The sequence below is a fragment of the Ylistrum balloti genome, unplaced genomic scaffold, assembly GCF_031769215.1.
Source record: "Ylistrum balloti isolate Yb309-2 unplaced genomic scaffold, AGI_CSIRO_Ybal_v1 Utg371002, whole genome shotgun sequence".
Lineage (NCBI taxonomy): Eukaryota > Metazoa > Mollusca > Bivalvia > Pectinida > Pectinidae > Ylistrum > Ylistrum balloti.
In genome coordinates this window covers 786,035-803,150 of record NW_026782559.1, presented here as the reverse complement: position 1 = coordinate 803,150, position 17,116 = coordinate 786,035, and the positions used below count along the sequence as shown (strand labels likewise).

The 17,116-nt window shown below is 38.7% G+C and overlaps 2 protein-coding genes across 2 annotated transcripts; one reads left to right on the top strand and one right to left on the bottom strand.

Moving 5' to 3' along the window:
- Window positions 1–10,170: 10,170 nt before the first annotated feature.
- LOC132560030 (mucin-17-like) lies at window positions 10,171–12,773 on the top strand. Its single transcript, XM_060224689.1, has 3 exons — window positions 10,171–11,787; window positions 11,873–12,696; window positions 12,743–12,773. The coding sequence occupies exons 1-3, from the start codon at window positions 10,171–10,173 to the stop codon at window positions 12,771–12,773; spliced, it is 2,472 nt and encodes an 823-aa protein (XP_060080672.1).
- A 145-nt stretch (window positions 12,774–12,918) lies between these two features.
- On the bottom strand, window positions 12,919–14,177 carry LOC132560029 (uncharacterized protein DDB_G0290685-like). The gene is made up of 3 exons (XM_060224688.1): window positions 14,141–14,177; window positions 13,481–14,027; window positions 12,919–13,399 (listed from the first exon to the last, which is right to left on the bottom strand). Exons 1-3 carry the CDS (start codon window positions 14,175–14,177, stop codon window positions 12,919–12,921), a joined length of 1,065 nt encoding a protein of 354 aa, XP_060080671.1.
- Window positions 14,178–17,116: the final 2,939 nt, after the last annotated feature.

Genomic DNA, 17,116 nt, shown 5'->3' with positions numbered 1-17,116 from the left:
CGTCCTTCTAGGACTCATCATACAGCTGTGTCGTCCTTCTAGGACTCATTAGTGGTGCTACATCATACAGCTGTGTCGTCCTTCTAGGACTCATTAGTGGTGCTACATCATACAGCTGTGTCGTCCTTCTAGGACTCGTCAGTGATGCTACATCATACAGCTGTGTCGTCCTTCTAGGACTCATTAGTGGTGTCCTTCTAGGACTCATTAGTGGTGCTACATCATACAGCTGTGTCGTCCTTCTAGGACTCGTCAGTGATGCTACATCATACAGCTGTGTCGTCCTTCTAGGACTCATTAGTGGTGCTACATCATACAGCTGTGTCGTCCTTCTAGGACTCGTCAGTGATGCCACATCATACAGCTGTTTCCTCCTCCTAGGATTCGTCAGTGATGCTACATCATACAGCTGTGTCGTTCTTCTAGGACTCGTCAGTGATGCTACATCATACAGCCGTGTCGTCCTTCTAGGACTAATTGTCGGTAATGAGGCGAGGGATAAATATTAAAATTTGTCAAAAAATATCAAAAACAATGTAAGTATGTACTCTAGTCCTGCAATTACTACATTAAGAGTGAACGCAAAGTTCATGTGTACCTTTGAAACCCACCGGTAGACAAAACCAGTTAAAACTTTACATCCACTTGCCATCTCAAAAGACACATCAGTGAACATTTTTAAACAAAGATTTATAATTGAATACAACATCATACAGCTGTTACATCTCTCCTGGCACTCGTCAATAATGCTAAGACTCTTTAAATGTTTAAAGCTTGGAGGCGACAGGGGAAAATCATAGTAGATCGAAACAATGTCAAAAAAGTCATTCGTTGAACTAAGATGGGAAATTAACAAGTGAGAGTAAACAAAAGCAGCAGTGGACAAACGTTACGTTCAGACCTTAATACCAAATACTAGTATCAGATTTGTTGATTTTGCTTCAACATTTCTGTAGACATTGACACCGTGTCTCGATGTCTACATAAAACCGTGATGTAGCAGCAAGGACCTAATCTAACTTTGCCTCCAAATGACGTCTTCATAACATTATATTACATTTGAAAATCAGTTTTGTCGGAGATGTCTTAGTGCACACTTTTTTCTACTTCATGAACCTGTATAAAATTCCTGGCGATAAGGAATTATTTTTTAACGTATTGCTTTCTTTCTGATCATAAAAAGATAAACATGAGCAGTTTACCAAACTGATTTGTTAATCAATGCTGTACAAGTAAATGCTAATCGTTAAGTATACAAGCATTTGATTCAAGTTAACATCCATGACAAAAACAAATGGAGACATTCTAGTCCTCGCTAATACATATGTAAATGCAGAAACCTATCGAGACTGTTATATAATGCAATAGAAGTATATATCTGTTTACTATGATTGAACCAAATCGATATACAAGAACATGCGATAATGTCAAAAAACGCACAAATCCACCACTTTAAGCTAGACTTTCTAAGTTGCTCTGGGATCTTGAATTGGGTCATTGTGCAAACATGCGTGGAGGTGGTAGAACTTCATGTCGTGTTTTAATGTAAGGCCGTCACTAATATGTATATCTTGGGTATGTGGAGGTGGTAGTGTAAGGCCTCCTCTGTTCAGTAAGACATTGATGTATGCAGTTGGTAGGAATTCATGTTATCTTCTTAAAGAAGGCCTCTTCAGTCCAATAAGGCTGGTCTGTAAGGAGGTGATGGATATCTATGTCATCTTTTTGCTGCAAATCCATCCTCTATTTCATCAGACTTGGATATTGAATTCTGCAATGTCACGTTGAGATAGTAGATCTTCATGCCATCTTTAAACTGTAAGGCCTCCTCTGTAAAACGTAAAACTTTGATATATGGAGATGAGCTTCCTGTATTTTTTAACTTGGAGGCCTCCTCTATTATTTATGTTTGGGATATATGGATATGTGTTAATTAAATGTAGGAGATAGATAGATGGTAGAACTTCATGTCATCTGTTTAATAGGAGTCCTTGAGGTGGTAAAACTTTATGTTAAACCTCCCCAATTAAGTAAGTCCATGACATATGGGGGTGGTTGGTCTTCATGTTATCTTCTTATGTAAGACCTCCTCTGTTATTTAAACCTTTGATGATGGTAGAACTGCCCCTCATCCTTTAACTTGAAGGCATCTTCTATTAAGGGTGTCTGGGATATGTAGAGATGGTAAAAGATGTCATCTTCTTACTGTAAAGCCTCTTCTTTTGTGTAAATGTAGGGAATATGGAGGTGTTAGAATTTCATGTCATATATCTAATGTAAAGAGTTCTCTGTTAAGTAAGTCTGGGATATATTAAGGTGGAAGAGTTTCGTCTTTTCACTGTAAAGTCTCCTCTGTTAAGAAGGCCTTTAATATATGGAGGTGGTAGGACTTCGTGTCAGCTAAGTAAGTCCTGGATTGATGGAGGTGGAAGAACTCCATGTGATCTTTCTAATAAAAGGTCTTTCTTGTTATTCAAATGATGGAGATACCGGGAGACCCTTGACTCCACAATTACAGAGTTATGATCCTTTGTTAAAATTTTGTGTTCAATAAAGTCGTTTTTCGGTAAGCATTCATCAATTTCACTGATACTCTTGTATTCCACAGAGGATGATGGACCTAAGATTTAGTGATAAGTGATTCAATACGGGGTATTACTTTTGAGTAATATTGAAAGAAAATAGAAGTAGTTCAATGCAAATGTGATATCATCACATAAAAAAGTACATTTCGATACGTTCATTAAACAGGTGTGACCGTTTTAATCATCAACGACAGCGATGACGTCAATTCATGCTTTATCTTTCTCGAGAAAAAGAGCGATTATCAAGTGAAACGATTTCTCATCATTCCGATAGTAATGTCTTTAGATCCAGATCAGCTCTCTGTTGAACAAATTTCCATTTCACATAAATTGTATAAATAGTGTAAAGGAAGGTATTTTTGTAAAGTCACTTTTTTCATAGCGGTAAAAGACTGTCACCATATATACTGTACTTGTGCTGAATGTTCTCGAACAGTCAGGTTTTTGACGCGATGACTAAATACACACAGTGTACAGTGTTACCATGCCTATGTTGTAAAGGTTCAGACCAATGTTTGTAATCGAACAAATGATATAATTGCTGAGGCAAATATCATTCCATGCGTGGAAACTGATTTTAAAAAAATCGAACCCAACAATGAAAATCTATCAAACACAGACAGGCCGCCACCCTCCTAAATACCTTACAAATATACAAACATGTAATGATACGTCATGTGTAGCTACGCTTATTTATTTTGATACATTCACTCCAGATTGTAACCGGAAATCATTCATTTTTTGACGTTTTCAGTCGTTTCTTATAATATTCCTAATTTGATAATTAATCAGTTAACCACAAAATGATTCAAGTCTTGTTTAAGTATAGCGTTGGGAAGTTGTAAGTCAACAAATTTGCAATGTCTTGAATGAAAACGGCCTATTACATGCTGTTTTACGTAATAGGTTTAAATTACACAATTAACGTCCTTGGGTGTCCTTCGGAAACTAGACAGAAACTGTCAGTCCTTAAACTTATCTGATTCATATCAGTGAATTTAGGGTAGAATGAAACGATTTGTCGATTAATGATCGATTTCAGTTCATATGACATAGTAGAGTATATGTAGTTTGATTTGTCAATGCCGATTCAACAGGACTGGCGGCATACATGAAAAATGTTTATACAATATTTGTGCTCTGCTCCCTTTCTCTCTCAAAAAACACAAACATGCTATATTCTGTCTGAAACATATGTTAATAATATCGACATCAGTTTAAAGGAACGAAGTTTATATCTGCTTTTAATCAAATTGATGCACGCTATGCCAAGATTTTGTGTCCTTTCTCATATCCCTTTATAACAGATGTCTAGTACTTTGGGTTAACGTCTTTGAACCTGTCAATGTCGGATGACAAGAAGCGGTCGTATGAGCACTAAAGTGTTTTGATTCACGACTGTCCATTGTCTGTGCACAAAAACAACAGCGTTATCATATTGAAATTAAAGTAAAGATAAATGGATGCAGATGTTGCTGTGAACTCCTTCAAGGTAGTGTCGTCGGCAGCAAGTGTTGGTGGTATCGACTCCGAGGCCTCTGGCTGTATATCCAGGGGGACAACATCTTGTCATCACAGGTCAACCACGAGGAGATGATCAATAATTGATAACTACCTGGTACATAGAAATGACTTTATCTCTATCTCACCCTATTATAAATTATGGTAGACAAACTGTTGTCACCAGGTATGGTTCACTCTGCGCTTTTGAGTATGGTAGTAACTTTTTAACTTTCTATATTGCGATAAGAATGGTAAATGTTTATATAATATTTAACAAACATTGATAGTTTTTCCTTCTTCTTATCAATTTAATCAATTTTGTTATGTTTCAATAGTGACTATCCGTACTGTATTACATATCTTGAAATAATCCTTTTTTCATCAGATTTTCTTTCATTACACATCAGATATTTTAACAAAGGCTTTTAATAATACACTGTTAAATGATAAGAATACTTTACGATAGCTTGCTTATAAATCGATATAACAATGATAACAGATGTGTATATATTGTTTAGTGTATCAAAACAAGAGAAATAGATTACTTTTTTGATAACTATGATTGATATCTAAAACCAGCAAATCATTTCACATTCGAAACAGGAAAAGATAATCTGTTGAAAAAAATATTGTCAAGGATATAACTAAGTCTATGTCAGCCGCTTATATAGACATTGTCCTTCAATGATATCAACTGGGATAGCTTTCTGACCGAGTTATTTTTTCTAGCGTGAATTTTCCCGTTTCTGCTCACAAATATCCGTGCATTCCCACCCTCTGAGTTTTATAGGTAGCAGTTGATTCGATATTTGACGGTCTGTTCCCAATATATCGAGGTTCAAGATGTCGCAGAAAGCTGAAAAACTCACAAGATAAACGCGTTTGATGATTTTATATTGTATTAATTTAGGAACATGGCATTACTTACTTTAATTGACTAAGATTTACATGTTGGATGTCGTTGATGAAGTATAAGACGCTTACCACTGCGAAAAACCTGGTCTCTGTGTACATTTCTGTCAATCTGTAAAGCTTTCTTTTGTTCTTCTGTGCAATAAAGTTTCAAAGAGTTTGTTTGAATTCACAATTTAATAACCTATCGGTATTTACTTTGTTGTCATTGTCCATGTAGCATCAAGGTTTCTAAATGTTCTATTTGTTTTAATTTCATTTGTTGAGAGAAAGGCCCTCTTCCATATAAACGGAAGGGTGATCAGTCTAAAATCTTACCTTGCTCACTTACAAAATTCCTAATGTATCGGGAATCATTTATTCCAGAAAAGAACAATTTTTTTCACGTTCTTCGCATTGTGCCTCTTTGATTACTAGGAATAGAAAGGATCTATTTCAAGGGGAAGTGAAAGACAGCTAGCAAGCGTTACCACTCACTATGTGGTGGCGTCATCATTTAATGTAACGTAACCATGTCGCTTATTGATAACATCAACAATTTCGATTCACATTTCTCAGAATTTACTCTATTAGGCCCCACCCCTACCGCCTCAGGAGGCCAAGATCTTATATGTATATCAAATTAATTGTCCTTCACCCAAGAATACTTCAGTTTATATCTGGGCAATGTTAATTATTCCAACAAAAGAAGAAGGATTCTTAATAAAGATTTTATTATATTTTCCTCACTGGGATCCGCCCCTACTGCCTCAGGAGTCAGAAGCCTCACATCGATATAAAATTGATTCACCTTTACCCAAGGATACTTTCGACTATATTTGGGCGGCAATATTCATCATTCCTCCGGGACGAGTAGGATCTTTAAAATCAACGAAAATTCTTTGGGGCGCCACACCTCAGACCACTTGCGGCCAAAAACTAATATTTGTACAAACTTGGTTCCCTTCCCCCAAAGGCGCTTCTGACCAAATTTTGTCAAAATTTGTCCAATAATTCATTACTAGTACCGATTTTTCGTAAAAAGTTGACAGACACTGCACGCTTGATGGACGGAAGATGCCATGTCCTAACACTTGCACCTTAGCTAATTCCAGAAAACAGTGAAACTTCTGTCTGACACCTGAAACTGACCCTGATCCAACAACTGTGCCTAAGTACTTGGCTACTATTTCTACTGAATCTTCTGTTTTGTTAAGGATTACCGGTAATATTCATCTATTTCGATCAATGGATTAATATGACTACACATACATATGTTAACCATCATGTCATTGAGTTTATCACATACAGTATACTTTGACCTTACAGAACTAAACTTTAACCTGTAAGAAGTATACTTTGCTCTGATAGAAGTATACTTTGCTCTGATAGAAGTATACTTAGCTCTGATAGAAGTATACTTTGCTCTGATAGAAGTATACTTTGCTCTGATAGAAGTATACTTTGCTCTGATAGAAGTATACTTTGCTCTGATAGAAGTATACTTAGCTCTGATAGAAGTATACTTTGGCAACCAATACCGAAATAAAGTATAAAAATAGTACGGGAAAAAAGTAATGACGAAGTAGATAAAGAGTATACTATTTACGGCTCAATTTCGAACCGAATGTTCAACACTGTTTCAAATGAAGTCAAAAAAAGTACACTGGTACAAAAAAAAGTCTGATTAAAGTAAACTTTTGGTACATTTGATAATTTTCACAAGTACAGACCTAGTAATTAAATAGTACAGAAATAATATCATAAAAGTACAAAAATAATACAAAGTACGAAATAAGCACATAAGGCCTGAATGAGTGTACATATTTTGTACTTGTATATACTTTTATAGTACTTTACAGGTAATTAAAAAAAGTATAAAAATAGTACAAAGCAAGGATAAGGTATGAACTAGCAAACAAGTACACAGACTCTGTGCGGGACAATTTCACTTAAGTACTAAAATAGTACTCCTTTAGTACTTTATTTGTACTTTTACAACGGTATCCAAAAAGTATGCAAAAATATCAACAAAGCACAAAACAATTTAAAGAAGTACACAAATATGTCATAAAAAGGTCTCAAAAAGCACAAAATTCTATCATTTTAAAATTTAAAACATCATTTTATTCTTACACAGAATATTGAATGAAAAATCTCTTAATTTCTTAAAAGTTAACAAAATAAAGACATTTATGTCTTTTAGATGCTTTAAAAGCTTTGTAGGAAAGGTTATATAGGTCTAAAGTAGGAAAACAGTACTACTTTGCAATGTTGTGAAATTTAGAGTTAGTTACAAAAAATGTACAGTGAAAAATGGCATAGTAAGATTAAGTACTAAAAAAAGACCATGGGAAAATCAAAAGAAGGAAAAAAAGTATATAGACAAATTTCGGAGTCCATATTTAGTACAAAAAAAAAAAAATACCAGTGACAATGGTACGAAAAAATGCATACCATGTACTATTTTTGTACTTTTCAGAAAAAAATACATTTAGGTATGTACTAAAAGTACCATAAAGTAAACTTTGGTGTACATTTTTCGGTATGGGCTGATAGAAGTAAACTTTGACCTGATAGAAGTATAATTTGACCTTATAGAAGTACAATTTGACCTTATAGAAGTATACTGTGGCCTGATAGAAGTATACTGTGGCCTGATAGAAGTATACTGTGGCCTGATAGAAGTATACTGTAGCCTGATAGAAGTATACTGTAGCCTGATAGAAGTATACTTTGGTCTGATAGAAGTATACTTTGGTCTGATAGAAGTATACTTTGGTCTGATAGAAGTATACTGTGGTCTGATAGAAGTATACTGTGGCCTGATAGAAGTATACTGTGGCCTGATAGAAGTATACTGTGGCCAGATAGAAGCATACTTTGACCTGATAGAAGTATACCCTGACTGATAACTGAAGTATACTTTGGTCAGATAAAAAAGTATATTTGGAAGACTCAGAAATATACTTTGGTCTGATAGAAGTATACTTGGCAAGAGAAGTATACTTTGGTCTATAGAAGTATTTGGCCAGATAGAAGTATACTGTGGCTGATAGAAGTATACTTTGGTTGATAGAAGTATGTTTGGTCTGATAGAAGTATACTTTGGTTTCAGATAAAGTATACTTTGGTCTGATAGAAGTATACTGTGGCCTGATAGAAGTATACTTTGGTTTGATAGAAGTATACTTTGGTCTGATAGAAGTATACTTTGGTTGATAGAAGTATATTTTTGATGATAGAAGTATACTGTGGCCTGATAGAAGTATACTTTGGTCTGATAGAAGTATACTTTGGTCTGATAGAAGTATACTTTGGTCTGATAGAAGTATACTGTGGCCTGAGAGAAGTATAGAAGAATACTGTGGCCTGATAGAAGTATACTGTGGCCAGATAGAAGTATACTGTGTGGCCTGATAGAAGTATACTTTGGTCTGATAGAAGTATACTTTGGTCTGATAGAAGTATACTTTGGTCTGATAGAAGTATACTGTGGCCTGATAGAAGTATACTTTGGTCTGATAGAAGTATACTTTGGTCTGATAGAAGTATACTTTGGTCTGATAGAAGTATACTTTTGTCTGATAGAAGTATACTGTGGCCTGAGAGAAGTATACTGTGGCCTGATATAAGTATACTGTGGCCAGATAGAAGTATACTGTGTGGCCTGATAGAAGTATACTTTGGTCTGATAGAAGTATACTTTGGTCTGATAGAAGTATACTTTGGTCTGATAGAAGTATACTTTGGTCTGATAGAAGTATACTGTGGCCTGAGAGAAGTATACTGTGGCCTGATAGAAGTATACTGTGGCCTGATAGAAGTATACTTTGATATTATAGAAGTATTCTCTGGCCTGATTTAAGTATACATTATTTGGCCTAAAAGAAGTATACCCATATTCAAGGTCACAATTATTTCTAGGAATTCGAAGGGGGCTTTCAGTCTTTCATCCTCGTCCTGTTTTGGGGATGAAAAATTGTTCTTTAGTTTTTAATCCATTACCTCTCAAAAATATCAATGAGAAGAAGGTTTGAATAGAAGATTTTATCATACAACCAGTAAAAGTTTTCAGTGTGACCGTTTCGATGACTACACTGTAACCTCCATCGCTTCAACAGATAAATGACCAGTGTAAAGTGTACCGGCACTGATGTACGTAGTGTAAAAGATGGTACGGAATCCACCAACTTTTACCGCTGTATGAAAGTCCTAAGTACACTAAGGCTGAAGATAGTGCGACGAGATGGGAAACAGTTTATAGAAACAAAGTACCGGTATACAAGATAACAAGATGGTAACAAGGTACTGTAGTCAATGCCGCCCCCTCCCCTGCCCCGCTCCCTCCTCCCCTACACTTATCCCTGTTGAGAATAGGCCTGCTGCTGCATGTGACCGTGTAGTAACTGTAACCTGTGTTATTAAGACCTTCTATTCCATGGAAATTGTCAAAATAAAGAAAATTAAAAAAAACAAACAAACAAAAACAAAAAAGTGGCTCAGGAATAGAAGGATGAACCCTGGACGACAGACAATGGATAAAAGACGACAGTTAACGGACATAGGGAAATTTTAATGGTGAACAATATGAAGATTGTGGGCAAAGAAAAAATACATTTTATATTTTTCTGTATTCAGTGTTTTTATTTCTTATTTTATCTATTGTTATATACTGAAAAACTACAAAAAATGTATTGTTACTTAAAAATTAGTAAAAAAAATATAATTAGAATCATTAAAACAAGCGATAGGCTACCTCCCAATATGCAAAATCATTTTGTATTGGAAGTTTGAAATTCTCACTTACAGCGAAGTTTGGGAATTTGTAGAGAGGTAGCTGTTCTTACTCCATCAGTCCTTTTTCTGTTAATTCCTGATATTTGGGGGAGCTGCTGCTACAAGATCAAATAATGCTACATTTAACTCCCTCCTGAAACACACAAATTGTATAACTGCTGCAGATATGTATTAGGGTCAATGATTTAGTGAACAAAGGAGACATTTCAGTAACATGGGTAACATACATACAACCAGTGTATGTATACTGTTGGTATACGATCCATGGAGATTTTTACTGATGACAAATTACTTCTAACTTCATACTCTACCTGTAGGTTTCTTGTTTGTTGAGGATCAATGGAACTCGAGAGTTGTATTGTTATAACTCCCATTTAATCTGCAGCCACCGATGTCCTCGTTTTCTATGACGGAGTCTTCGTTGTACTCGTTTTCTCTAGCGGAGTCTTCGTTTTACTCGTTTTCTCTGGCGGAGTCTCCGTTGTCCTCGTTTTCTCTGACGGAGACTTCGTTTTCCTCGTTTTCTATGACGGAGTCTCCGTTGTACTCGTTTTCTCTAGCGGAGTCTCCTTTGTACTCGTTTTCTCTGACGGAGTCTCCGTTGTACTCGTTTTCTCTAGAGGAGTCTCCGTTGTCCTCGTTTTCTCTGACAGTGACTTCGTTGTCATCGTTTTCTCTGGCGGAGTCTCCGTTGTACTCGTTTTCTCTAGAGGAGTCTCCGTTGTACTCGTTTTCTCCAGCGGAGTGTCCGTTGTCCTCGTTTTCTATTACGGAGACTTCGTTGTACTCGTTTTCTCTGACGGAGTCTCCGTTGTCCTCGTTTTCTCTGACGGAGTCTTCGTTGTCCTCGTTTTCTCTGGCGGAGTCTCCGTTGTCCTTGTTTTCCCTGGCGGAGACTTCGTTGTACTCGTTTTCTCTAGAGGAGTCTCCGTTGTCCTCGTTTTCTCTGGCGGAGTCTTCGTTGTCCTCGTTTTCTGTGGCGGAGTCTTCGTTGTCCTCGTTTTCTGTGGCGGAGTCTTCGTTGTCCTCGTTTTCTATGACGAAGACTTCGTTGTACTCGTTTTCTCTGGCGGAGTCTCCGTTGTACTCGTTTTCTCTGACGGAGTCTCCGTTGTACTCGTTTTCTGTGGCGGAGTCTCCGTTGTACTCGTTTTCTCTGACGGAGTCTCTTTTGTACTCGTTTTGTCTGACGGAGACTTCGTTGTCCTCGTTTTCTCTAGAGGAGTCTCCGTTGTCCTCGTTTTCTCTGACGGAGTCTCCGTTGTACTCGTTTTCTGTGGCGGAGTCTCCGTTGTACTCGTTTTCTCTGACGGAGTCTCCGTTGTACTCGTTTTCTGTGGCGGAGTCTCCGTTGTACTCGTTTCCTCTAGCGGAGTCTCCGTTGTACTCGTTTTCTCTGACGGAGTCTCCGTTGTACTCGTTTTCTCTGGCGGAGTCTCCGTTGTCCTCGTTTTCTCTGACGGAGTCTCCGTTGTACTCGTTTTCTCTGACGGAGTCTTCGTTGTTCTCGTTTTCTGTGGCGGAGTCTTCGTTGTCCTCGTTTTCTGTGGCAGAGTCTTCGTTGTACTCGTTTTCTCTAGCGGAGTCTCCGTTGTCCTCGTTTTCTCTGACGGAGTCTCCTTTGTACTCGTTTTCTATGAAGGAGACTTCGTTGTACTCGTTTTCCTTGACGGAGTCTCCATTGTCCTCGTTTTCTCTAGTGGAGTCTCCGTTTTACTCGTTTTCTCTGACGGAGTCTCCTTTGTACTCGTTTTCTATGACGGAGACTTCGTTGTACTCGTTTTCTCTGACGGAGTCTTCGTTGTCCTCGTTTTCTCTGACGGAGTCTCCGTTGTACTCGTTTTCTGTGGCGGAGTCTCCGTTGTACTCGTTTTCTCTGACGGAGTCTCTTTTGTACTCGTTTTCTCTGACGGAGTCTCTTTTGTACTCGTTTTGTCTGACGGAGACTTCGTTGTCCTCGTTTTCTCTAGAGGAGTCTCCGTTGTCCTCGTTTTCTCTGACGGAGTCAGTCTCCGTTGTCCTCGTTTTCTGTGGCGCAGTCTCCGTTGTACTCGTTTTCTCTAGTGGAGTCTCCTTTGTACTCGTGTTCTCAGACGGATTCTCCGTTGTACTCGTTTTCTGTGGCGGAGTCTCCGTTGTCATCGTTTTCTCTAGAGGAGTCTCCGTTGTACTCGTTTTCTCTAGAGGAGTCTCCGTTGTCCTCGTTTTCTCTGACGGAGTCTCCGTTGTACTCGTTTTCCTTGACGGAGTCTTCGTTGTCCTCGTTTTCTCTAGTGGAGTCTCCGTTTTACTCGTTTTCTCTGACGGAGTCTCCTTTGTACTCGTTTTGTCTGACGGAGTCTCCGTTGTACTCGTTTTCTCTAGAGGAGTCTTCGTTGTCCTCGTTTTCTCTGACGGAGTCTCCGTTGTACTCGTTTTCTCTAGAGGAGTCTCCGTTGTCCTCGTTTTCTCTAGTGGAGTCTCCGTTGTACTCGTTTTCTCAGACGGAGTCTCCATTGTACTCGTTTTGTGTGGCGGAGTCTCCGTTGTACTCGTTTTCTCTAGAGGAGTCTCCGTTGTCCTCGTTTTCTCTGACGGAGTCTTCGATGTCCTCGTTTTCTCAGGCGGAGTCTCCGTTGTCCTCGTTTTCTCAGACGGAGTCTCCATTGTACTCGTTTTCTCTGACGGAGTCTCCGTTGTCCTCGTTTTCTCTGACGGAGTCTCCGTTGTACTCGTTTTCTCTAGAGGAGTCTCCGTTGTCCTCGTTTTCTGTGGCAGAGTCTCCGTTGTACTCGTTTTCTCTAGAGGAGTCTCCGTTGTCCTCGTTTTCTCTAGCGGAGTCTCCGTTGTACTCGTTTTGTGTGGCGGAGTCTCCGTTGTACTCGTTTTCTCTAGCGGAGTCTCCGTTGTCCTCGTTTTCTCAGACGGAGTCTCCATTGTACTCGTTTTCTGTGGCTGAGTCTCCTTTGTACTCGTTTTCTCAGACGGAGTCTCCATTGTACTCGTTTTCTCTGACGGAGTCTCCGTTGTCCTCGTTTTCTCTGACGGAGTCTCCGTTGTACTCGTTTTCTCTAGAGGAGTCTCCGTTGTCCTCGTTTTCTGTGGCAGAGTCTCCGTTGTACTCGTTTTCTCTAGCGGAGTCTCCTTTGTACTCGTTTTCTCAGACGGAGTCTCCATTGTACTCGTTTTCTGTGGCGGAGTCTCCGTTGTACTCGTTTTCTCTAGAGGAGTCTCCGTTGTCCTCGTTTTCTCTGACGGAGTCTTCGATGTCCTCGTTTTCTCTAGAGGAGTCTCCGTTGTACTCGTTTTCTCCAGCGGAGTGTCCGTTGTCCTCGTTTTCTATGACGGAGACTTCGTTGTACTCGTTTTCTCTGACGGAGTCTTCGTTGTCCTCGTTTTCTCTGGCGGAGTCTTCGTTGTACTCGTTTTGTGTGGCGGAGTGTCCGTTGTCCTCGTTTTCTATGACGGAGACTTCGTTGTACTCGTTTTCTCTGACGGAGTCTTCGTTGTACTCGTTTTCTCTGGCGGAGTCTTCGTTGTACTCGTTTTCTCTGGCGGAGTCTTCGTTGTACTCGTTTTCTCTGGCGGAGTCTTCGTTGTACTCGTTTTCTCTAGCGGAGTCTCCGTTTTCCTCGTTTTCTCTAGCGGAGTCTCCGTTGTACTCGTTTTGTGTGGCGGAGTCTCCGTTGTACTCGTTTTCTCTAGCGGAGTCTTCGTTTTACTCGTTTTCTATGACGGAGTCTTCGTTGTCCTCGTTTTCTCTGACGGAGTCTCCTTTGTACTCGTTTTCTGTGGCGGAGTCTTCGTTGTACTCGTTTTCTCTGGCGGAGTCTTCGTTGTCCTCGTTTTCTCTGGCGGAGTTTTCGTTGTACTCGTTTTGTGTGGCGGAGTCTTCGTTGTCCTCGTTTTCTCTGGCGGAGTCTTCGTTGTACTCGTTTTGTGTGGCGGAGTCTTCGTTGTCCTCGTTTTCTCTGGCGGAGTTTTCGTTGTACTCGTTTTGTGTGGCGGAGTCTTCGTTGTCCTCGTTTTCTCTGGCGGAGTTTTCGTTGTACTCGTTTTGTGTGGCGGAGTCTTCGTTGTCCTCGTTTTCTCTGGCGGAGTCTTCGTTGTACTCGTTTTGTGTGGCGGAGTCTTCGTTGTACTCGTTTTCTCTAGCGGAGTCTCCGTTTTCCTCGTTTTCTCTAGCGGAGTCTCCGTTGTACTCGTTTTGTCTGACGGAGTCTCCGTTGTACTCGTTTTCTCTAGAGGAGTCTCCGTTGTCCTCGTTTTCTGTGGCAGAGTCTCCGTTATACTCGTTTTCTCAGACGGAGTCTCCGTTGTACTCGTTTTCTGTGGCGGAGTCTACGTTGTCCTCGTTTTCTCCAGCGGTGTCTTCGATGTACTCGTTTTCTCTAGCGGAGTCTTCGTTGACTCCTCCATAGTTTAATCGAAAAACGGAATAGGCGCCTTGACGACACACCAACATTCACGTCACTACTAGAGGAGATAACTCCAACTTTGCCTGCGCCAAGAGCTTTTAGGTTGCACGGCACTATTTACCCGGAAACCAGGGCGGAATGTTTTACGGACAATATCGCTGCTTTTATCAGCTCCTACTAGATTCACTTTAAAAGTTCATATCGTAAATACTGAGATTGTTTATGGATGTAGACTAGTAATGTCATGAGTAAAAATGCATAACCGTTAAACCTATGGCTGTGTTTGCAGGATATATATATAATTGGGTTCCGTCCATTCTGCCATCCGTTCATCCTTGCAGAGCAAACTTACTAATTTTAGCTTTACTCCAAAGTAATTCAAGATAACTGACTAAAACGTTATCCGTTTATCAGTCTATCTCTCGAGTGGTACCTTTTTCAGTAGAAGAGGTCGCCCTTTCCCCCTGTTACCATGGAAACAAAATACAAGTTTGATTGTTTCTAGAGTAGTACAACAAAATTACCATGAGCTACCTGAAACTAGCTTTGCAGATAGAGAGGTTTTCCTTTTGTATGTTTTTGTTTATGTTGGCTGTCAAAAAATAGAATTATCTAATGACCAGGCTTCCCAGTTCTATAAGTAACCCTCATACTTATGTACAGTGTATATACCATCATGGATTGTATAACAAACTATACTGATCTTGTTATCGTTTTATTTGCTAAAAACACAGAAAAGGTGTATCTTCGTCAAAATATTAGTGACAGGGGTAAAATGGATAAAATACCTGATGTTGTAATATTTACATAGATATAAGATTGTGTGTATTTCTAGCAAACAGCTGGGTGTGGGGATTATGTCACGCTTGGCGTTAGATTAAGGATATATCTGATACAAGATCTGTTTGGACCTCTTCGCTCGACTCGGGTAACATCACACAACCCGTAAACAATAAACATTTTCTGTATAACTAATTATATTGGTTTACATGGTTGATCTACTGCTTACTGACATAATTAATGCAGCCTCCTCTACGAGACACAACACATGCAGAAAAGAAACGCTTTCGTGTGTTGATGTATGACAGCTGTGAGTACAGTTTGTTTGGTATTATCTCGAATTCTTTCCCTTTGAAATTTGTCCTGAAAGTTCTGTAGAATATCTGACACTTGCCGTTCGACAAGACCCGGCTGACTCCGGTACCCTTCGTCGATATTGATATAGTTACGGAATCAGTCGGAATGGGACGAGTGGCAACCAAGACGGGATGTAAAGACACAATGCATGTCATAAAGATTAAAGTAAATACCGATTCTGTAAATTATGAAAATAAATTCTAAAATCTGTATTTTATTTTATTTATCGGTTATTTCTTCGCAAACTTACCAAAACGTGAAAGAATGAAAAAACAAGCCTCCCGCCATATTTGATAGATTAAGTATATATATATATTCCATTGACATGCGCCATCTGTTAAGTTAAATGTCACGCATGCTCTGTTCCATTTTTTTAATTTAAAGGACAGATATGATTGACGAGCAGTCTATTTGATAGCATTACTGTTAACAAGTAGTGGTTTTATATGTTGATGAAGCGGGACATCATATTTTGGACTTTTCTGCAGATGTCAAATAATTAAACCCAGACAGGCCTGTGCATATGTGCCTTGTGAGTGGCCTTTAAGCTAACCAGTCTTTCTCAGTAACGTTAAATATCCCCACATTGAACGCCTCCTAAGAAAGTGACAGGTGGGTTTGTACTTAATATTAGAAAGCGTGCAAATGAGAGCTTTAAGAAAAATGCATTTTCAATATTACACTTTAAAAGTTTTTTCGATATTTTTTTTAACAAGATTAAAATACAGCTCGATTTTCCTTGGGATTATAGGTTTATAGTTATGACTTGAAATCTTTCATTCAATGCAAAATGACATAAAAAGGGACAAATAAAGTTACATATCTGATTTACCCTAACGCTATAAAAAGACAGGTGTTGTCAGAAACAATATGCATGACCATGCGCCGAGCCATAACATGTGAGTTTAGCTCGTGGAGTCCACGCGCACTCCTATCTCCGATCAGCGCCCGATTGTAATTGCGCATACCATAAGGTCGAATCTATTTCATTAAAAAGAAATTTTCAAAAGAAATTTTACGCTTTTCTTTGATTTCATTTATGTCGGAAAGATATTTATCAGTTTTCGTTTTCTAATTTACAATGCTTATCATCGGTTATGGCACTTTCCTACCCTTAAATTTTTAGAAGAAGAAAAAATACACTTGAATGGAACGATCTGATATAAACGTCAATCATTATTCGGTGTAGCTTTAATGATACAAATTAAAGTTTATTGCCGTTGTGTCTAGAACGGTGGAAGTCGTAACATATTTATAATCTCACATGGTCTGGAGAGTACATGGTTTGTCGACACCGAAACAGATCAAGTTCTCAGAAGATTGATAAATCGCGTAGTGATACAATCTGTGTTACACTTGTATCCATTTACCGCTTCAGGTGTAGCATGACGCGATGATGAGAGAAAAAAACACTTCAAGGCTTAAAGATTAACAAATTGCACTTGTATTTTGTTTAACATTAATAATAGTAAATCGGGACATATGTTATATATGAACCATTCAACTCCCGCCAAAGTTCTTCACACCCTCTATCCCTCGTAGATTACACATACAATAAAAAAGTACGGTATCAGAGACATACATGTATCATGGACACGGCAATACAAAAACGAAATCCTTGTATTATGAAAAATATTCTAGAAACTGGCAATACATTGAATTTAAGTTACAGATATCGTCTATACAGTATTTGAACATTGAAAAGTAGGAGCAGGGGGCATTTATGACAGTGTGAATGACAGGGTTTAATTAGATCACATAGTTATCGTTCTATATATCACATTTTCTTATATACTTATATCT

Bases quoted from the DNA above. Each gene is read 5' to 3' on its own strand.
- LOC132560029 (XM_060224688.1), bottom strand. From the start codon at position 14,177: ATGGAGGAGTCAACGAAGACTCCGCTAGAGAAAACGA. The intron at 14,028-14,140 runs GTACATCGAAGA...ACTCTGCCACAG, and splicing joins GACTCCGCTAGAGAAAACGA to AAAACGAGGACAACGGAGAC. The intron at 13,400-13,480 runs GTAAAACGAAGA...AGACTCCGCTAG, and splicing joins GACTCCGTCATAGAAAACGA to AGAAAACGAGGAAAACGGAG.
- LOC132560030 (XM_060224689.1), top strand. From the start codon at position 10,171: ATGTCCTCGTTTTCTATGACGGAGTCTTCGTTGTACTCGTTTTCTCTA. The intron at 11,788-11,872 runs GTCTCCGTTGTC...TCGTGTTCTCAG, and splicing joins CGTTTTCTCTGACGGAGTCA to ACGGATTCTCCGTTGTACTC. The intron at 12,697-12,742 runs GTACTCGTTTTC...TCGTTTTCTCAG, and splicing joins TCTCAGACGGAGTCTCCATT to ACGGAGTCTCCATTGTACTC.